Here is a 22,561-nt window from a genome sequence, read left to right on the forward strand (position 1 = left end):
ATACAGATGTTCATTTTCCCCTCTGGATGAGTTTTATTCCCATTGTGAACCCTTATCTTTTCATGCAGCCACCATCAAGCCAATTGCTTTGGTTAACCTGCAAAAACTCATAACATTCTCATACACTTTGTGTTTGGTGCTAATTAGCTGATGTTAACAAGCTGTTACACTGAACAAAAATTTTGAACAAGGTAAACATCATGTCTCATTAGCAGTAGCCTGTTAAATTGTCATTGTGAGCATGCTGATGTTGGCATTTGGCAACTCTGTATCCAAGTACAGCCTCACAGTTTCCGGAACGGCTGTAAACTCTTGTTCCTATTTTTTTCATGCTATCGGTACAGGTAAGATAAAATAAAAATTGTCCATGTCAGAAATATTTAAACAATCAGCACGGTTGAAGCAGTGCTTGCCTTGAGGTGAGGACAACCCCATAAAAATGCCAGGTCCCCAGCTGGACCGAAACAGTGTAACCAGTTAGACTGGTAGGACATTTGTCACCCTCTATAGCCTGCGGGTCAAAGAGTGAGCGAGGTAGCATATATCCTCGACTCCACAATTATATCCATGGAGGGAAATAATTCTCCTCAATAGCACAATGTTGGCAAATTATATGGTTGTGGATGTTGTGTTACACGACCAGCTACTGTGGGCAGGTAGTCAGTCATGATTTTATTGTTTTCCTCTGGTCACATAAAAATCTGAAGAAATGTGGATCTTTGTCTTGGACCCTCCCGGAGAGGAAAAAAAGCTCAGGACATACAGCTACTGCCTGAGTGAAGCCAGCCTCTGAGAAATGTCAGTCTTAGCCCCTAGCTGTGATGGTAGACGGCTGACTGGAACATTAAGGCTGGTTATCATTTGGGATCCAAAAGAACTCGCTGCAAGGTCTGTGTCTGGTGGGTTGACAAATGACAGGATTTCTAACATGGTTTAATAGGCCCATCTGAGACTAAATGCAATGTTCTGTGGGTGCAAGCCTGAAAATCTTTACAACCATTACACCCTGGGAATATGAAACCATCACTTTCGCTTCCTTTTCATAATTGGTGAAGCCCTTCAAGAGGGCTGTTAAACAGGGGTTCTTCAACAATTTCAGCAATAAATTCTGAAAAAGAATAACTCTTTAAATGCTGGGACCCATTACCAACACAGTCAATCTGTGTAGATCCTACTCGGAAGGCAATAAGGATGTGACACTCTTGTCATGCTAAAAATAAATCTATAATTGATTTTTAAGGAAAAATCACCCCCTATATTGATGACTTAAAGTAAAACGATCCCTGTGACCCTTTCGGATCCTAATCTCTCATTCAAGAAAGCTAGAGTTTGAGGAAGATCAGGATATAATCTCCAAAGCTCCAAATCCCTTTCCTCCATGTGTAAAGGTTCACGGGGAGCCGAATGAGATGGCAGTAGGTAGAATGATAGTGACAAAGTGACTAAGATAAAAGTAAAGCTGCAGACAAAAGGCTTTTGTGCTGTTCTGCGGTGGTAAATCAGTTCTGAAAAGAATGTCAGCAGCTTCCCCTGGACAGCCACTGTCACACATGCACACGCACGCACACTCACTCAAAGGTATAAGCCTGCACACTGTCACAAAAATAGACACATGCATACAGAAAGCTCAGTCTGCATTTTCTGTAGCCTCCTGCAGTCTCACACACACATACACACTTGTTGTCTTGTGGTTTCTGGGCCACCAAGGGGCGAGAGAGAGAGAGAGAGAGAGAGACTGGCTGTGTGTGAGTCATGGACAGCCTGACTGTCCTCAGGCCTCAGTACACCATCTGCACCCCTGCTGCCTGTACAGCCTCATCACACAGCTCAATGCTCTGAAGCACTGGACACACACTCATAAACACACACATATACATACAGGCCGAAACAAACACTCAAGCATGAACACAGATGGGAAAAAAATGCACAAACCTGACACATATCTGAATGGACGCGTACGTAACTGCACTACACCTGGACCATGTACTACTTCTATACACGTACACAAATGTACACACACACCAAAAATGCAAAATCACCCGCCACAGCCAACGCTCGCTGCCCCCCTGCAGGTCATCTGGGATCGACCAACATTCTTGCAGAATTCATTATGGAAACCTGACACTTGCCCACAGGAAACAGCAAATGTTGCATTGTAAATGTGGATGTGCTGCATCCGTCTGGCTGCGCGTGTGAGTGGACAGTGTGAATGAGCATGAAAGTGCTCATAACCCAAGAATCAATGGAGGAGATCCTTTTCATTAGAGTGGCGGTAAAAGCTACTCGGGCATTGACACATCCTTCTATTTTGAGCCAAACTATATACAATGGCCACTGTGCTGTCAAGTAACATAAGATGAAACCTCAGTTAATAAGTCTTCTTTTTTGTTTTTTTTTTATTCAATCAGGTTTTTAATAACACACATCACCACAGATAGAAAACATCAGCCCATAAAAGAGGACTATGGAATAATAAGAATAGTATTAATAATATTAGGTAATATCAAGTCTTTTTACAGTCAGAATGGGGCAAAGAAGTACGATGAACACCAGCGCTCAAGAATGCTGTACGTCTGTCTGTCAAAGTAAAGACAAAAAAAAAAAACACGCTCGTATACGCATGCAGCACAAACCGACGAGCAAAATCATCTACCAGCTCCACTACGAAATACAACTTGTTCCATTTAATCCGCCCCTGTCTTGAACAACTTCACAAAATCTAGTTCAAGCACCCTTCAGATGTTGCGGTGCACTGAATAAATTTTTCATCTATGTGTTTGTGAGTCTGTATCTTTCTTCACAGGGTGATCAAAGAGTCATCTAAAATAAAGCACTTGTTTATACCTTCTGATAGAAAAAAAACTTGGCTGTATGAAATGATAGATAACAGTTAACAACTTTATACAACATAGCATAAATACAGGCAGAGGCAGAGGTGAGCAGGATGAACACACTCTGCCTCTCAGCTCGGAGATGTCAAATTCAAATGTTTGTTGGGGCTGCAACGACTGATTATTTTCATTATCGATTAATAATTACATCTAAGATTAATCATTTATGGTTTCATCTAAAAATTTCAAAAGCTAAATGCAGCTCATTCTCGAAATTACAAGTGACAAACCTCATCTCACTGCAGGTGTAACAGCTCACTTGGCCTTCATCGGCAGACGTAGTTTGCCCATAATTTGTGTGAATGTCAACAGTCCCGCGGCAGCTGAGCGAACGACATCTTATGATGAGGACTGCGTGATGCAGCTCAAAGGCTGTAGCGCTAGAGAGCCAAGTGGACCGCGAGCTGAGGTTCTTCTGTTATCGTTTTTTAAAAGTTTTGCGAGGCTCTCATGGTGTTGGTTGGCAAAAAATTTTGGTATCACTTTCTAATAAGGCATACTTCAAGGCGTGCTAGACAGCTCTTTGATAGACTGGCGATCTCTTGTGACCCTGCAGGGCATAAACACTTAGAAGATAATGGATAGATGGAAAGATGGATTACTGAGGATTGTTAATACTGTAAACATTATTTAGTCCTCCTACAGAGCTCCTCCTAAAATGTTAAATGAAAAATGTTTTACAAGGTGGCAACACAAAAGGTGCTCTTAAACATGGCTTATCACTGATATATTAAGCATAAATAAGTGGTATTTAGTAAAGTAACAACTTATAAAACCCAATACAAAGTAAGCATAGTTAGAAAGTGGTACCAAAACTTTTAAAATGCCAACAGGTATAAAGAGACTGCTAGCAACACAGGCCAGTTAGCCTCATCCAACCAGCACCTGCTTGAGCCAAGGCGCATGTTGGTCAAGATGGCGGGCTGCGCTGCTGGCTGGGCAGCTTTGTGCTAACATTCCCGTCCCCAATGTGTTTTGCCAGAGGCCCAAATGTGAAGTGCTGCGGAGGGAAGAGTGTCTAAGACGGTTTGATAAACAAACGTTAATCTCCTTAGTGCTGCTTCAGGCTCCGCGGCAGGTTTTTGCAAAGACAGACTGGCTGCCTGACTCGCTGTGGCTGTGTTGCCCAGCCATCCTCTTCACTTTAGGAACAATTGTCTTTTCATTCCACCGCCTCTCATGTTTACACCAGTAATCCATTCAGTGACGTCCGTATGTGGTGCCCGACCGATCTTCCTTATGCCCACGCCTCCTCCTCCTCCTCCTTCTCAAACCACATCCAGAAGAAACGGACCATAAGCCGACTGTCTCTGGTGGATGCTGACAGATTTGCTTGGCATCAAGCATAAAATTCCCCATTTTGTTTGTTTATTCAGAGGGGGTAAAATGACTCTCAGGCTTTTGTGGGGTGTAGCTAATACTCTTGAAGGTGTAGTTGAACTTACTGCCTTCTTTTTTTTTATTCATAGCTTTTGGGTACTTTCAAGCACGAGTGTTACAATGGCAAAGTCTCTGTATGTAATGGCTGGCAACTTCAAACAGCTGCGCTAGTTTAAGGAGAGCTAGTATTGCCTGTAGTTGTTTTGTTTTCTCAGTCTTATCCACCCTCTCAAGGGAAGCTTGACTTAACAAATCCCAGACCGTTCATTGTGATATCTCTTTCAGCTGCAGCCTCTTCCATTCCTCCTTCCTTGAATGCATCATAAAGAAACAGGGAGGATGTGCTTGCTGAAACCAGAGCTAAACTCAGGGTTTTTAATTCTTCACCCGGCTCTCTTTAACTCCCCTTTCTTCCCTTGTCTGTTCTTTTCTCAGTCAGGGCTCTTTAGCCGACACTGTAGCCAGTTACATGTGAGGGAAAAACCAGATCCCCTGTTGAGTGTGTGTGAGCTGCCAGACCTCCCAGTGTTCCTCCACCCCTACTGACTCTTTGTTTCCAGCATTTTGACTGAAACTGCTTATCTTTTTAGAATTTTTCATAAATCTCCTATTCACCTGTCACAACCTGCTTTGTCTTTTTCAGCTGAGTCTTCTGAAATACAATCACTGGTATGACAATGATATCAGCTGTCGTTCCCCTTTACTATAACATCCTCTCATTCTGCATGGCCTTGTAGTAATGCTCCTGCTCGGCATGGCTGCGAGCGGATACAGAGGGCCGACGAGGCAGGGTGGAGGAGTGGGACAGAACCTGACTGTGGCTGTCCATCAGTAAGTCAGGATGGGGAGGAGGGGGGAGCATGCTGGAGCAGGACGGGTGAGGAGGCAGAGGCATGGAGGTTGAGGGGTGAGGTGGCGGTGGCAAAGGTGAAGAGGATGGGTGTGGAGGTGGGGGCATGTGACAGGAGGATGGGTGTGGCGGTGGGGGCATGTGACAGGAGGATGGGTGTGGAGGTGGGGGCATGTGAGAGGATGATGGGAGGGGTGGTGGGGACATCTGAGAGGACAGGTGAGGTGGGGGAGGCATGTGAGTGGAGACAGGGGGAGGGAGCGGCGGAGGCATTGGTGAGGAACTGGGTTGTGGAGGGGGAGGCATTGGGGAAGAAGAGGAGTGAGGCGGCGGTGGCGGTAGAGGGGATGATGACAGCTGAGGAGGGGGAGGCAGAGGGGATGAGGAGGTGGGGAGAGGTGGGGGAGGCAGCTCTGCTCCTTCAGCACTGCCACTGGCCGAGGAGGAGCAGAGCGAGTCCGTTTTCACTGGGAGCGTCCGGTAATCCCGGTACTGACTGACATTGTCCTGTCTGTGCAGAGCAGCGCGGTGTTTTTCCCCTGAAGCGTCGGCGGTCATCATGTTACCACTGATGGTGTTCCTCCACTCCCACGGCTTGCCGTTACTGGCAGACACACGCACCACCGGGTGGTGAGGGGCATGAGCGTCGATTGTGACGATGCTCCCACTTCCTGCGATGCTCCCTGGATTGCTCCCAGTGCAGCTGTCTCGATCAGATGGGATCCGGTAGTAAGGCGACTCAGAGCAGTTGGACCCACCGCCGGAGGAAGAACCGCCTTCTGATGTCTTAGTGGATGAAGTGACGGGTCCATGGCCCTGCTGCTTAGACATGGCTATCACCTGGAAGACAGAAAAGGAAAATAAACAAAGGCAAGATGCTAAAAGAGCTCAGAGGAATGCTCATACTACACCCGATGAGCTACCAAAGCGACCTTTGGTAGCTTTCCATCTCCAAGGTCAAGAAAGAACTTTTAATCTCAATAAAAGCAACTGCTATAAAAATCAGCAATTTGTATTTAGAAAATTGCTTTGTACCACAATAAACCAAGAATTCAGGGACTTTAATTATGGTAAACATTGTAAAAGTACACATTCAGTATGCCCCAGAGACATTTTAATAGGATTTATCTTCAGCTATAATTAATGTTTAGTTCTGTGACAGTGTTTTATATTGGAAACTGCTCAGTGAAATTGCCTCTACCCATGTTCTGCTTAGATTTAACCAACATGATAAATCAAAGGTGGGTGGCGCACACAAAGTTTGGCAGCCGTTAAATGTGTTCCCACATCTCAAACATATTTCTCAGAACTGGCTTCAAGCCAAATGAAATGTAAGAATGAAAAATTAGTACTTAAAATAATGTAGCTATCATGACTTTCATATTTTTTTCCTCACCTGAGTGACTCTATGCTGGCTGGGCGGCTGGTTGGGCTGCGTGTTGGGCACGCGGGGGGTCGACACCTCAATGGGACCTTTTCCCGGCTCTTTCACTCCTCCTCCCTCGGTGAGCGACAGCCACTTGGCGCGAGTCTTGGCACTCTTGGGAGAAACGGGAGGCGGCCGAGAGGCCTCCTCGGGGATGTGAACAAGTGGGGGTGCCACCACCATCCTGGCTGCAGCCGGTGTGGCAGTGCCCTTGTTAGCTTGCACTGTGGGATAAAGAGACGAAGGCGTCTCATGGTCTCCTCCCTCTGCTGCTCCTCCCTCATCTCCGTCCCTCCTGTCCGTTTCCTCCTCTTCGTCTCGTGAGCTCTGGCTGCGGAGCTCCAGCGAGCGCTGCTTCCACTCTGACACCAGCTGCCGAGACCTCTGGGGGTCAAAGGGCACGTGGAAGGTCATGTGACGTTGCGTGGTGGCCGGCTCATCCGAGGGGGAGATGGGGCTGTTTCCGTTTGCGACTCGGGGCAAGGTGTTGCTGAAGGTCACCATGGTTTCCTTGCCCATGGGGCCCCGAGTTGCCAGGAGCTCCACATCAGCACTTGCTCGTTTGAGGGAGGCCAGGGATGCCTTCTCCCTCCTCACCTTGCTGCGAGCCCCCGAACCCAACCCGGCTCCGAGCTCCTCTCTGCTCTCAGACACCCTGGGAGCCTTCCTGTACAGGGAGTCATGACTCCGCTGACTCAACACCCTCAGGCCATCCTTCTGCTGAGCTGGGGTCAGTCTCTGTACAGAGTGGGCATCTTCTTCTGATGCTTTGAAGTTTCCCACTGCGTACACGGCCTGACGGAGGACAGAGGGATACAAGGAAGGAGGTGGGGAGGAGAAATAAATGAGGAGACAGAAGTACTCAGCATCTTAAATAAAGACTGAAGCGTGAAAATATATTTCTTTAATCTTGAGGAGGGGAAAAATCCTTTCAGTAAGGAGCAAGTGCATGAATAGGCATCTTTCTGTCTTCTTCCTGTTAGAGTGTGAGGCCAGCATGAATCACTCTCTTCCCCCCTCTCAGAATTCATTCTTAAATGAGGGGGAGAAATTCTCCCCCTCTTAAAAACTGAAAGAAGAGTGAGAGAGAAAGAAGAGGAGGAGGAGGGAAGCGTGGAAAATTGCAACGACAACTTTTCTTAAAATGAAGTGTGAAATTGTTCCAGAGAATTCTTATCGGATTATTCATTCTCTCTCTCCCTTCTCTCTGTAATAGAAAATGCTATATATAGAGCCTGCCAAAAAAAAATTTGCTTGGAGAGAAAAGTATGGAAGCCACACTGAGAGGAGAGGTGAAGAAAAAAAAAGATGCATTTGTTATCACATGCTGCGATAGTGTTAGAATAATACAATGGGACAATTCAGTCACAGCAAAACAACTAAACCACTTTATTAAAAAAAAAAAAAATCTATTTACGTGTATTCAGTCATTCCCACCACACTGCACGCTGGCTGTTAACAACTCCCTGGGGGACTAAACAAATCCCTAAATACATACAAACATATGCTGGCGCTCATTTCACAAAATAAATCCTGAAATAGGAAATCCATTTCCAGACAGTTTCGCTCGTCCAAATGTCTTTCAGTGAGTTACATTATCATAAGAGGAACAATTATGTTGAACTCAGCTGAATAAAAACATATCCTGCCTACTGATTTTGGTATGGAGCTTTACAAGTCTGATAAATCATTTCTTAATCTTGTACACACACTCGTTTAACTGACCAGGTAGACGCCAATGCCGGCTCCTATGAGGTATCCCACGTAAACGTCTATTGGGTGACTGCGGTGCTGAGTTATCTGCGTCAGCCCGGCGAGGCCCGCCGCCATGCAGAAAGCAAACACCAACAACGGCTTCAGCAGCTTGGTCGTGCTGCTGATGCTGGCATTGAAATACATCTGTGGAGAGAGAGGGACACGTAAGTATGCAAAAAGACATACAGCCAGGCCGATGGAAACTGGCTTGGAGATGCAATTAAAAGGTATAATAACCCGCTGTGACAAAAGTTTGACCTCAACAGTGGAAGGAGCTATTTAGAGGAATGAAAGGAAGGAATTGCTCTGTACATTTTAAAGTAATAATTTGACATGTTGGGAAATATACTGACAGAGGGGGGAAGGCTGATAAAGCCATCAGTCTTAACATAAAGCCCAGAAAACAGGGGTAAAAGACATAGCTCTGTTCAAAAGGACCTATCAGCACCTCTAAAGCTAAATAATCCATGTTATATCTCAGGCATTTACTCTGTAAAAGTAGATTTACCATCTTGCAGTTGTACCAGTCAAGCTGCAATTTACATATCTATATAATGAGTCTATGCACACTCATAATACACATAGTGACTGATGGAGAGCTTTGTCACCTGAAGCTCAATGTCATCAAAACCAATGAGCTTGTGGTGGACTACATTGCTTCAAATATGGATTTTGGAAAGAAGAAGTTGCAAAGAAGCTACAAATTCTGAAATGTGGAGGTTTCACACACATCATCATCTTCTGGCATCACAGAAGATCTACACAATCAACACAGTTTCATGGCAGACACCCAAGATTAGTGTCTCCAATTCAGTATGTGACTAAATGTGAAATATGGTCACAATCTCCCTTTCTGATTAGTCACGGTGCTGATAATAGACAGAAATGTGTTTTTTGCAGAACATTATGAAAAAAATAAAATGTCATCGCTTCATCCTGTCAGATTTGTGTGAAATTTTGTCAGAATTAAAACAGAATTCTTGATTTATGGACATTTATATTTTTAGGTTTTTTGAGGTCACATTGACCTCTGACCACCAAACTTTAATCAGTTCATCCTTGAGTCCAGGTGGACATTTGTTTACCAAATTTGTAGAAATTTCTTGGATCACAAAAATGAGCGGTAAAACCAAGTTGTGGTTTTACAGGGTTGCCAGCCCCAGAAGTCTTCCTGTAAAATCTTAACTTGTCATTTATACATTATTCAGTTTTAGTAAGGTCAGAAAATATGATACATCATGATAATCAGTGAACTTCACAGGTCCTGGGTAGCAGATGGACAGAAGCACGCTAGCTGTTTCCCCCTGCATCCACTGTTTTTGCTAATCTAAGCCAACTGTGTCCTTGCTGTCCTAGCAAAAAATGTGAATAACCATTATTCCTGTAAAGACATAGGCCTCAATCCATCTGGGAGACAAAATTTCACTTTTATCTAAAGCAACTCCACTGATTTGAAGAATTTATCTTTAAAGTTGAATCTTTAATTTAATTGTCTCATTTGGTTTTCTGTTTCATGAAAAGTCTTATGAGGTCAATTAGCTCCTTTAGAAGGATATTCTGTGTAAATAAAAGGGAGAAAGCAGCGGGAGAATGTATTTATAGTAACATTTAAATTCTCTGCATGTAGACTTTATTTGAATTGCATACAAAGGAGGGCAGAGGAGTGACAGAAAAGCAGGCTTTGCAGAAATATCCGTCTTAAACAAGCTTGTCCCTCTAGTACTGAGCATAAAAATCCTACTCTTCATGAAACGAGAAAGAGAAAGAAATCTTCCAACGGGCTGACATTTCATTTATTTTCAATGCAATTCAAATTTGTGTCAGCCTTGTGAATTGATTTGGTTTATCTGCCGAGTTTAAGCAAATTTCTAAACTTGTGTGAGATTATTTGACTTCATTTTAACCGTCCACAAAGGGTTTTGAACTGAATACAAGAAATATGTGTCTTATCGTAATGGTAAGTGAAGGAAAATGATCCGACAGTGCTTTTGGGCTGCTTCTCTACTTTGCAAAGATTTTTCAACATGTTATTCTGGCAGCCAAAACAGTTGCTTTCCTCCTCCTCTCCTGCCTTGTCTCCTGGTGAGCTTTAATGAGCTCACTGGGCTCGGTGAGGTAGCAGTGATATGGCCAGTATCTTGCAATAGCCAATGGTGGAGGAAGATGTGTGTGTGTGTGTGTGTGTAGGAGGGTGTTACCTCATGGATAAATTACAGTGCTGCTTCGCCATACAGTTGACATATTGCTACAGTCAGCACTGGGCTGCAATATGCACTAAGATGTAACAATGAATACTGAAATCTGACATGAAAAGGCAGTTGTTGTTATTCTTTTAATGTGTTATAATTTGGACGTCTCTTTGGCCTGAGGGTAAAGCAGTCTAAAATCCAGAAATCTCACTGGGTAAACACAAATGCAAATGTGATATGTGATATGCCGCCAGCAGCAACGTTTTTAAGAAGAATAAATGGAAGAACATTCGGATAGTTCTAAACACAGATAACTGAACAAATAAAGAAATTATTGCCATCTGCACAAACTCTTGAAATCCTATGAAAGAAAAATTCTAAAGGTAAAGAAATGTGGTGCAAAAAACACGGCCTTAAAATTAATGTATCACCAAGGACTTTATAAAACGAAACAGGGTTAACTTGTTATTAAACAAACACATGCAGACATACAGTACATGATGCACTTGCATACTGTATGTTTGCATCAAGGTACACAAACACAGAAGCCAAGTAAGACACAAAAGTGCTTACGGAGATATAGACAGCAGCGAAGCCAGAGAGCGTTGCATGCTGGGATGGAAAGGTTTTCCTGAGGGGAGAAAGGGGGAGAGTTAGGTGTGAAAGAGTGAAAGCACAAAGAGAGAGAGAGAGAGAAAGAGAGGTTCATGTTTTCACAGAAAAAAAAGGTTGAGTGGTTTCTTAGTGCCCCTTGAATAAACCTGAATAAAGCTGTCACTGTTGCTCGTGTTATTTGTGATGTCTGGATTGTGTCTGACATTAAAACCCGAGTGCCTGCCCAACTGTGTTTGTCAAAGTGAGTGTGTCCTTGGATGTGAGCATTAATAAACACAAACAGAATACCATGGGGCATTAGTGGGAACATTAGGGCAGAGTGAATGAGTTGCAGTCAGAGTTGATAATTTATTGTTTAGTTCTTTGTGGGTGTATTTATCCTTGTGTCTTGTACTGCTGTGTTAACCATCTCCTACTTCTTCACAGCTGAAGTGAATGTGTTAGTAAGGTAAGTGCTCTTATAAATCTGGTATGTCTTTGTGAAGACCAGTTTGAGATTTAGACCATTTTTTTTTTTAAGGTGAGTACATTTCAGCTGATTCTTACTTTTTCAAAGGCCTGTTAGAGGTTCAAGCCTTGTTTTAGGCTTCAGGCTGGAATTACATTTAGGTTATGTTTATACTAACTGTTGGCATTGTGTTGGGATTATTTAAAGCGATAATTTGACATTTTGGGAAGCCTGCTTATTTGCTTTCTTGCTGAGAGATAAGAAGACTGATACCACTCTCATGTCTGTCCATTAAATGCAAAGCTGCACACAGCAATCGGATAGCTTAGCTTAGCTTAGCTTAGCTTAGCTGAGTGCCAGACTGTTTCTTGTCCTCGTCCAGTAACTTCCTGGAGTCTCCTAGAATCTGCTTCCTACCAAGACATAGTTTGGCACCTGATCCCACACAAAGAGGTTAACTGTCACTTCTACATGTGTCAAATCTCTGGCTATAGCCTTATATTTATCATATAATAGATGAGGGTGGTAACAGTTTTCATCTAACTCTCCACCAGAAAGCAAAGAAACATCCAAAATGCAGGGAATAGATTATATCAATATGTAAGTATAGAAATACAAATCTGTGCTTGTACTATTGGGATTATCCCTGTATGAGTTATATTTAGCTGCTGCTGCTCTTACTATCCCTGTCTAATACATATGCTGTAGCTTGTTTGTCTGACCTACGTCTGTTTGTTACGCACTGACTGAGCTGTTAAGGAGTATCGTCACAAGCTGAACTTAGCGACAGCACCTGCAAGTGAGATCCTACAGCTGGGCACAGTGACAATCTGTAAAGGCACTGCTATGTCTCGTTGTGCAAATACAAGCAGCATATCACAAATAAGCAAATCTTGCATTATTTTAAAAATCCAACTGCAACAACAATTTCACTCCTTTAATCTCCTGTAATCCTCTTCAAATGCAAATTAGTTTTGATGACTCCCAGTAGTTTGCATATACTATACATTCCCATAAGATAGAGATGTAGCTATGTAGAGTATGCTGTGCAACCACAGCAAATCCTTTTGCCATTGTGACTCAGTGTGTTCACTCATTTCCTGATAAAGAATGTATTTGTATGAGCAGAGCCTCTACTGCTGGAATATACCATGTGTGGTGTTTTTATGCATCAGCTAGCAAGCAAACAGATCCAGCACAGCAGAGGTGGAGGGCTGAGAAGCATGTACTTTTAAATAAACTGATTATTTATTATCATGAATGCAGTGTGTATCATGTTTTCTATTTTTTTTTTTTTATTTATTTTTTTGTATACGGACACAACATTTTTGAACTGAGCCAGAGAGAGAGACACACTCTTTGTGTTCATGAGTACTGTTTTTCAGCTCTAAAACGTTATGTCCATGTCTTACCTAGCAGACATGATGGCATACTGGTCTTTCCCCATGCAGATGTCCCGTGTGATGTAGGCGTTGTTGTCACATGACACACCCGGGGCCGTGTAATTGGGCTGGCAGACGGTGAGGAAGAAAGGGGCGTGGTAACCAGTAGCTAACTGGATGACATCTGTCACTAGGGCTGTTGCCAGGAGACCAAACACATGAACACCTGAGGGAGACAGAGATGAAGGTAGAGATGGTGAGGCAGCTTTGGTAAATGAACTAAAAGCCCCTGGTGGTTTCGTCACATTGAGCTGTTCATTTACGAACACCTGCAGTCGAAAACAACGCTCAATGTGCTCCAACAACCTGAAGTGACACCATGAGCCGATGAAGCTTTTCTGCAGACAGTGAAATCTGGCAAGGTGAATTAATTACTTTTCACTTCAAAGCTCAAAGTCTGCCTCAAGATATTTCCCCAGGAACATTATATCATGCCTATTTCGTTTTAGGTCACCCTTCATTTAATGCATGTAATTAGCTTATTTCTTTACTCTTAAAAGTGGAATCAGGTTGGAGGCTCAGCTGGTAAGTGGAATAATTTGTCTGAGCCAAAACTGATTTCCATCTTACAAACAACAGCACTTTGTTCCTACTGACTACTGACGGCACACGGTTTTTACAATGTTAGCTGTTACTAATGCAAGGCCAATATATCCGGGGATGTGAAACATACAACTCCAAAAGAGAAAAACCCACATCATCCTGAACGCTGCTTCTGTAAAGCTGCCGCACTTATGGAGCTTCCAATGCACTTAAATACACAGCATTTAGAATCACTTCCATGTCATCATTGGATCATGTAATAAAAATGTTATTTATAGGCCTCTCACCAACAGAATATATATGGGAAAATAAAGCTGTTTGGAAAACCATGTGTCCCCAACTCCCAAAAACATGCTGTGGGTTAGTACGTGACCTTAATTCCCAAAACTCCCTCCAAAACCCTCCCAAACGGATTGGTAGTTGGACGTACCGACGAAGCGCACGGTTCTGCGTAGGAAGGAGTTGAAGCTGCAGCCTCCAGCGTTGATGCTGCTCTCTGACTTGGGACATGTCTTCAGTTTGGATTGCATGCAGTACATCAGGCCCTCCCCCAACATGATCTTAAGATGGAGGGAAAAAATATGCAAAAAAGTGAGAAAGGCACACACACACACACATATTTTTGAATGTTTTAAGCATTTCTGGCGTATAGGACACAATGTAAGACACTGAGAGAAAAATTCGAAGAATGTGAGATGTAAAAGACACAAAGAGGAAAAGGACTAATAAACTGTTATTAACGTCTAACATCCATCTCTGTGGTCGTACAGTGAGATAGAGAGCTACAGAGGGAGAGCGGATGCAGGGTGCTATCGAATAGTAATCACTTCCAATCACAGTGATAGATGAGTGTTGGAGGGATCTGCTCGTTTCAATTGCTGCTGATGGATTAGCAGTATGCACGTCTGTGTGTGAGTGTGTGTGTGTTGTGTGTATTGATTGGGGGGGGCGCAGAGTGTTTGATTGTGTGTATTGGAATGTCAGGTGTGTATTTGTCAATGTGTCCCATTGATTCTGTATTTCTGAGGGGAGATTGAATTTGCTTTGTGAGTGTTTGAGTAGCTGTACGTCTGCTGTTGGTGTGATCTATGTGTTGGTCTGTACAAAAGGGTTTCTGTGATGTGTATGCGTAAGACTCACCAACAAACCCCAAGACACACATTAGATCACTGAGGCCACGACTTTGGTGTTTATCCTTGTGACTCCAGTTGTCAACGACAGGCAAGATTTGTAGATGAACAATAATTATTACTCAACAAAGTTTTAGTTTTGTTAGCTTTTTGTTTTGGTACAGACTACAAATTCTGCTCTTAATCCCAGTGCCCAGTGACAATGATGTGATTGGCCAGAGAAAAAACGTCAAACGCCTAGCAGGTTAAATATCAAGATATCAAGTGTTTTGCATTTGATTGCTACCTCGCGTTAGCCGAAACAACTTTAAAAAGGTTTGTTGTGGAGTTCTTCTATCCCCACGTGGGCAAAAAGTACTCATGCTTGCTAAGTTTACCTTTTTAATTCGAATAATTTACTATGCTTTACTCATGACTGTTTATTTCCTTTACAGTAATTCTGAGACTAGCAGAGGACATTGATATTGTTATTAAAAGCAGAGATCATTGGTGCTTGGGAAAGGAACCCCAGACCTCCAGCTTGATACCACCTCAGGCTGTTATTCACGGTCTCTGTTTGTGGTTGTGGTTGTGTGTGCCTTCAAAAGGGAAGTTGATTGGTTTGATGTAATTCTGTTTATCTGCTCATAGAACAATACATAAATTACCATGTAAAAATCCATGGCATCATTTGTCCTTCTTTGGGGAGATTAAGAGGATATTAATCTAGTTTTGAGAGGCTTTGGTAGTTCATCCAGGAGCACAGTTGCCTCAGAAATGTATCTCAGTCACAAAACTCATGTTTCAAATGTTTATTAATACAGCAGAACATGTTGGAATTTGGCGTGTAGGCTCTGGCCTCATCACTCCCCACAGACATGCTTATACGAGATATTGGGTGATGAGTAAACATTTGGAACCACTCCCCTGCCAGAGCCTGCAGGTGGATGCTGAGGTGGTGGTGGTGCTGAGAGACCAGGCAACAGTGTAGCTCTGATGCAGGGCAGCAGCAGCACGCTGACAGGCAGAGGGTGGGATGGAAATTACTGCAGCTTAAACAGACCACCGAATTGAGAGGGTGCGTTTAAATGGCCAGTGGGGAGAGCGATGCATGTCACATGAGTATGTAGCAGTGCAGCTCGAGTTGACTGCCTGAACTAGCTCACAGGCTTCGCTCCATTACTTCAACTGCCCTTCATTTTGCAAAAAACTCCCTTTCATCGGCACCCACATTCCTGCGTGTTTGTGTGTGTGTGTGAACTTACAGATGCTGCAGGGCCAGCGAAGGCCAAACTCAGCAGCATCAGCAGAGGGATGAGCTCATCACCCGTCTCCACGTAGGGCATGGAGAGGTCACGGTCATTGCAACGGAAGCCCACCATTGCGGGGGACAACACATCTGTCAGCTCCAGGAAGTACAGGGACACCAAAGAGGACAAAACGATGGGGAGCTGGAGAGGCACGTGTGCGAACACACACACACACACACACAAACCCACCATGTGCACAAGGACAAAGCAGAGAGTGACTCGCATTTAATATTTGCTTGGAAAGAGGTGATTCATCCAATGTTTTGTATCAGCTAATACACATCTTTAGCCACACACACACACACAAAAAAGAGTGTTTACACCGTAATATTTGCTTGTGAAGAACATCAAACTCTGTTTTCAATAGAAGTCAGTTGCATTGAGGTGCAGTTGACATTAAACCTCCCTATTAGACTCAATGCAGCAGAGAGTGATTCAGCTACAGATCGATTCAGTAAATGTAGTGAGTCATGTTGACCAGGCGCTGGTATATCAAAAAGGTGGTTCATCAATACATCCAATCTACACGCACCTCTACAAAATAAAAGCAAGGCAGCAACGTCATGCTGTCTTTGGGTGGTTTCTTCTTGGTTTTGTTTTTTGGGGATGTCATCTTGGGTTGGGACCAGTCACAGCCTGTTGGGATAACAGATTGCAAAGAAATGTCAGAGAGGAGTTTCAGGGTGCTTTCATGACTTAACACCATCAATATTTCTGAAAGCATCAAAGAGACGTTCAAATTTCTGCCAGGCCTGGACATAACTGATGAATGAAACATGGGTTCAAAAAATGTTCAAATGCTGGTTGGGGCTGAAAGGTTTTAAACGCATTGGCTTGAAGAATGAGACCTTGTGTCAGTAAACACACTATTAAAATGCTTTTGGAGTAATTTTGTTATAGTGTTTGGTAATGAGGTGCAGGTTTTAGCACACAAGCACACATTAAATAATTAGAGCTATAACTCACAAGTCCACACTTACTGGAAATGCAAAAGCAGACACAGAAATACACACACACACAAACAAATAATCTGTGGTGAGAAGTCTTGTTGAAATCTACAAACAGAAAAAAGATTAAATACTAATTAAAAGGAATTACTTGAATCAATCCTCTACTTGAGTAAACTTCCAAATGGTTGTCGCACACTAAATTTATCTTCCTCACAGACTCCCAGACACGCACACACGCAGACATCTCCTGCCATCAGTAACCTGTAGGCGATCAGAAGGCCTCCGAGAGAGCTAAGAGCCAAGGGCCCAAATGGAAAACTAAACAGAGTTAAATATTTACAGCTCCCCATCTCCGTCTCCCTCCATCTTCCCCTCTCTGTCTCACCCTCTTTACCTCTCCCACCTCTCCATGTTCCATTTAACTTGTTTACCTCAATCGCCTTCCATCTGTCCCCTCCCTCTTCTTACCAATCTGCCTTTGCTTTACACCAGCACCACAACACTGTTCACTTGAAATCTTTTTTTTTTTTTTTTTGGTCTGTTTTACCTCTAGTTCCCTAACTTTAACTCTTTTTTTGTGTTGGTGTGGTGAGTACTGGCTTCAATACAAACAGCATTCTAGCCAATATGAGGAGCATGTGTCCCTCTCTAAAAACATGCAATGAAACCTGCTACATCTTGTGTCACAGACGTGCTGAACCGACTTTAATGAATTACACTAATTACAAGGGGTTTCAGCGGAGGGTTTGTGTAAAATGGCATTTTCTATTTGTAATTTCCCTTTGTGGCACACAAAATGGTCAAATTTAAGCAGAGTTGACTTTAAGCATAAAATCAGCTGATCTGAGGCATCAGTCTAAAAGCACTATCCTTCAAGGGGAATCATATTGGCTGACAGCTGTCTGGGCATCTCCACATATTTCTGCTTCTGTCATTCTCTGCCTTTTGGTACTTCCTTCTCTCTATTTTATTGGCTTTCGCTCAGTTTCTGTTTGGCTTTGCTTATTTCTCTCTCACCTGCCAATTCTCTGCCTTTTTGCTTTCCCATTTTGTCTTTTTGCAGTATACGTGTCTGAAAAATACCTGCCTCTGCCTTTTCCACCTCTCTACACATTCCCTTCCCTTGCTATCTGTCCTTCTGTCTTTCAACACACCCGTCTCTCTTTCTCTCTCTCTTTCTTTCTACCTCTACCCCTTCTATATTTTTTATCTCCATCCTCCTTTCTCTGTTTCTGTCTGTTTCTCTCTTTCTCTCCAAGATAAGAGGGCCTGACCCTGAGGCAGTGTGAGGCACAGAGAATCAAAGACTTCTACACTCTAATTTCCATGACCGCTAGAAATGAAGAGGAGAGGAAAGGAGGGAAGAGGAAAAGAGTATAGGAAAGAACTGGGGACAAGATAAGCGGAGATCAAAGACATAAAGAAGACGAATAAAATAAAAAAAACAACAACAAAAAAAATGAAGAGTGCGGTTCGAGTTTGTGCATGTCTGGTAGAGCTGGTGGGGGAGGTTGGTGGCGGGTGAGGATCAGAGACAGGGAGGATATTAGGATGGATGGATGGATTCCAGTGTAGCTCAAAGCAGCTTAGGAAGACGCTGGGTCCTGGGTCTCACTCTCCCAGTCGCTTGGTCTCAGTGACCTACTCCAGTCAGCACTTAAACCTCACCCCAACCCAACTCACAACACACACACACACACACACACACACAGAATGAGCCTCGTTACTGAAGAAAGGGGCTCGTTTATCTGTCACACCAGCATTTTGTCCTCTGGGGGACGTCATGTGTATGTGAGACTGCAAACTGTGTGTAGTCTGAGCTGTTTGATGCTTGTGCCTGCAAAGACAACAGTGTTTGCATATGTGTGTATAGTCTAAGCAATTTGTGCAGACCTCAACCATGTGTGCGCGCGTGTGTGTGTGTGTGAGTGTGTGTGAGGGAGAGTGACATGGGTTGTATAGTCTGCAGTGGACTGAAACAGTGTGTCAGACAGCCAGGGAGATAACAGACTCAGTGACCACCAACACGGCAGTGCTGGGGTGGGGGTGTTGGAGACAGATTAGTACAAATACTATGCAATATATAACATAGAACCATGGCAGTACTTATACTACATTCGGGAACAGAATATACAGAATATACATTCATATAAAATATAAATAAAAAAAAATCTATCATTCATTATCAAAGCTAAACTCAAATTGACTAGTATTCTGAGTGTGGTTTGTCCAGTGCTGTTGCCGTACCCCAATACACAACTGCTGTGGGTGCAATCAACGTACAATTTAAATGTATTACCTGGAAAACTAGGATGTAATATGTTTGTTGTTATGCCAGTGTCAACTGTAATAAATTTTGTAAACACGACTGGCAGATTTGGACACCCCCCAACACACACACACACCACATATCAAGTGTTGGGCCAAAAAATATCCCCTCATTTGGGGTTTTTATGTCCGTGTCAACACACCAGTCCAGAACCTCCCAGAGAAGACATACAGCATGTAAGTCACATGATGTCCACACTCAGTGCCTCCTGTTGGGAGGCATCTGCCTTTGTCAGGTTTCTCCACTTATTTATTCTGGATTGTTGGTCAGACAAAAGACATTTCAAAACATCCCTCATCAGACTGACTCTTAATATTTTTTTTGACATTTTAAAAACAACTGAATTAATCTATTTATCTAGTAAATTGCTGGCAAAGTAACTGATACCACAAATAAGAGTCAGTTGCAGCCTTAGGGTGATAAAACACAAGCCTAGATGAGTGTCTGGACTTTAAGGGTTATGGGAAGATTTAAATGAGAACACATGTTTTTATTAGATCAATTATAAAAGGACAATCATTTTTAAATGTTCTCCGTATTTCAGATATGATGGCATTCTATTTAAATGTTTTAAAAGAAATCATGCCCCAAAAAAGTGACATAAGATTACTGTTAAGTGTGATCTTAAGATAGGACAAAACCCCCAATATTTCACAATAAAATGTTGATTCCACATATAAGTCTGCCTCCGTATAAGAAAATATTCTGTAAAGTATTTACGATATTGCCATCTAGTTCAGTACTGCCCTTAAAATCAGAAGGCACAGTGGGAACTCGCAGCTTTTCTATGACCCATGGTTCACAAACGTGAACATGAAAATGAAGGAATGAGGTGAACATAACGTGTAAGCGTGCAGTTTATCCATTTTCTCATTCACTCATCCATCTATGAAGAAAAGTCACAGTGCGAGCTGCAGAGCCACGTCCACCGCAGGGCCCCTTAACAGCCCGAGAGGCATAAAGGGCCATATGCTGCACCTGATGTGGAGGAGGGTCTACATAACTTATCACCACCTGCTGTTCTATTGAAGAAAACAGTTCAATCATCACTTTAAACTGCTATTAATCATCGTAATAGATATTTAAATAAGGCGTGTAAAAATTGGTAGTGATGGTCGCATCTTTCCTGGAGAAGAAACGCGTTTTTCTGAACATGCAATTTGCCTTAACTGTTGTTATAATTTAGAGTTTTAACCAGTCATTATATCAAAATGAGCCTCAGTAAAGGAACACAATGCTGGGTGGGTTTGGATAACATACTCCACACCACGAGCAGAAATCAGCAGATTGCGTATGAGATCATCAATTATGGAAGCGTGTAAACCATGTGCTGAGGAGCGGTAGGTTGCTGGGGGATGCATGCGGGGGTGAGAGCCACAATACTACCGGAGAGCCTGAGCACTCACCTCTGTCCCGGGGGCTCCGTGAATTCACAGAATCCCGTCGCCCCCTTCCCCCCCGGCGTGGTCGCGCGTGCTGCTCCAGTTTTGCGATGCAGACTCCCTTTTAATCCATCTCCGGCGTCTCCCGAGTCACCCCGAAATTCCAACCCGCCCCCCGCTACTGTTGAAGAAAGCGCTCCGGTATGAGGCTATTCTGGGACCAGCGAAGCAGACTGGGAGAATTAGGTTGGATGGGAGTAAGTGGGGAGACCTACAGAGGAGGAGCAGGGATGGCGAGAGACAGAAGAGGAGAGAGAGGAGGGCTGCTGATGGTGGAAAGTCCAATTTGCGGCACTTGCGTTCCTCTCCTTTCTGTTTCCTGGCTTTGGATAAGTGAGAGCTTCACGTGCGTCCAGCCGGTTCCTCCCCTTTTCTCACACCTGCAGGTTTTTCCTTATTTCCACTGAATGTGTAACCCGGATGAATATGAAATTCCAAAAAAGCTTATTTTTTTATGCAAGGCATCCGTCTCACGGTTTTCGGGTACGCAGTCAGCTTCACATAGAGCGCACACACACACACACACACACACACAAAGGCATGGGGGCCGAACAGGGCTGTGGAGGAGGAGGGGGTGAACAGGGGAGGAGAGAGAGTGTGGTGTGTGCGCTTTATGGTGGGGGAGGAGACAGTCTGGTCAACACATACACACTTCTCTCTTCCTTTCCTTGCTGAATTCCGGTGTCGGGGCTACCGCCGTGAGGCGACCGAGACAAAGGGGTAGATTTCGGAAAGCGCATGAGCGCGTGTGTATGTATGTGTGTGTGTGTGTGCGCGCGCGCAGCAAACACTGCCTGCGCATGTGTGCGTAAATGTGGGCGGTTTGGGAGATAACCTCTCATCTAGAAGCAAGAACCAATCTCAGTGTAATTACAATATTAGGCTCACCATCAGATACGCCTCGAGCTCCTCTGAATACAACCAGATTCGTTTGACTGACCCTCAACTTCTTTATCTTACCAGGACTGATGGCTCTGATGTGTGTGTGCCTTTGTTGTGCCTTACTCTAAAAGGGTGTGGCAGCCGTCTGACCACTGCTCGAGCTCGAGGACACGCGCACACGCACCGTTTAATTGCCCTGCATTCACATTGAGAGTCACAGCCACAGACACCTCAGCTTTTCACTGACTCATCATGAATGACATTGCGGCAATTAAGATCAAAGAGTGGGCTGCACGTGCACTTTGCGCTTGTTGCGGTTTCGTACATGTGCATGAGCATCTCTTACAGATGTTCTCTATAAGAGATCTGTATCGTTTCCTCCCACAGTTATCAATTCTTAATGGGGCTTGAAACTGAACTTTAACATCCATTCAACCCACATCTTTTCCCCAGCCCACGTGTTTGTGACACTTGCAGCCTGTAATAATATCTGTTCAGACTCATTTTAGATTGTGCAGAGCAGGAGGAAGTTGCCTGCTGACCAGCCTCCAATGGTGTTACACTCATTCAGATATTTGCACGCAGCAGCACCAGCCTCCCTCCCCTCCCCTCCCTCTCTCCCTCAATCTCTGTCATTTGGCTCTGTCGCTGCTTGGGGCTGGATGAATGGGGGGTGCCCCATTTAGTGCTGATCCTGTCTCCGTTGCCAGGGAGTTTCTCTGGTTCTCATGGGGTACTCCCTCGTGTGTGACTCCTTCCCTTGCGCCCCTCCTATTCCTTGCCCGGAGCCCCCCCACCTCGACATCACACACACACACACAAAAACATAGACACCGCCATCCCGCCAATAATACCCAAGGGTTGGTCACAGCTGGCAGGAGCTAATAAACTCATCACTCACAGTGCCTGGCTCCTATTTACCTACTAGACAAAGCACTATAGAGAGGGAGGGGGAGAGACATGTGCAGTGGAGGTGGATAAACACCCTTTTCTGCTTCCC

At 43.9% G+C, this 22,561-nt stretch overlaps 1 protein-coding gene across 1 annotated transcript; it reads right to left on the bottom strand.

Annotated features, from left to right (window-relative positions):
• Nucleotides 1-2,368: 2,368 nt before the first annotated feature.
• Nucleotides 2,369-21,762, bottom strand: LOC124072028 (phospholipid phosphatase-related protein type 3-like). The gene is made up of 9 exons (XM_046413150.1): nt 20,644-21,762; nt 16,491-16,594; nt 15,914-16,099; nt 13,970-14,099; nt 12,967-13,162; nt 11,065-11,122; nt 8,273-8,446; nt 6,518-7,342; nt 2,369-5,961 (listed from the first exon to the last, which is right to left on the bottom strand). The coding sequence occupies exons 2-9, from the start codon at nt 16,569-16,571 to the stop codon at nt 4,975-4,977; spliced, it is 2,637 nt and encodes an 878-aa protein (XP_046269106.1). The 5' UTR covers nt 16,572-16,594; nt 20,644-21,762; the 3' UTR covers nt 2,369-4,974.
• Nucleotides 21,763-22,561: the final 799 nt, after the last annotated feature.

Source organism: Scatophagus argus, chromosome 15, assembly GCF_020382885.2.
Source record: "Scatophagus argus isolate fScaArg1 chromosome 15, fScaArg1.pri, whole genome shotgun sequence".
Classification (NCBI taxonomy): domain Eukaryota; kingdom Metazoa; phylum Chordata; class Actinopteri; family Scatophagidae; genus Scatophagus; species Scatophagus argus.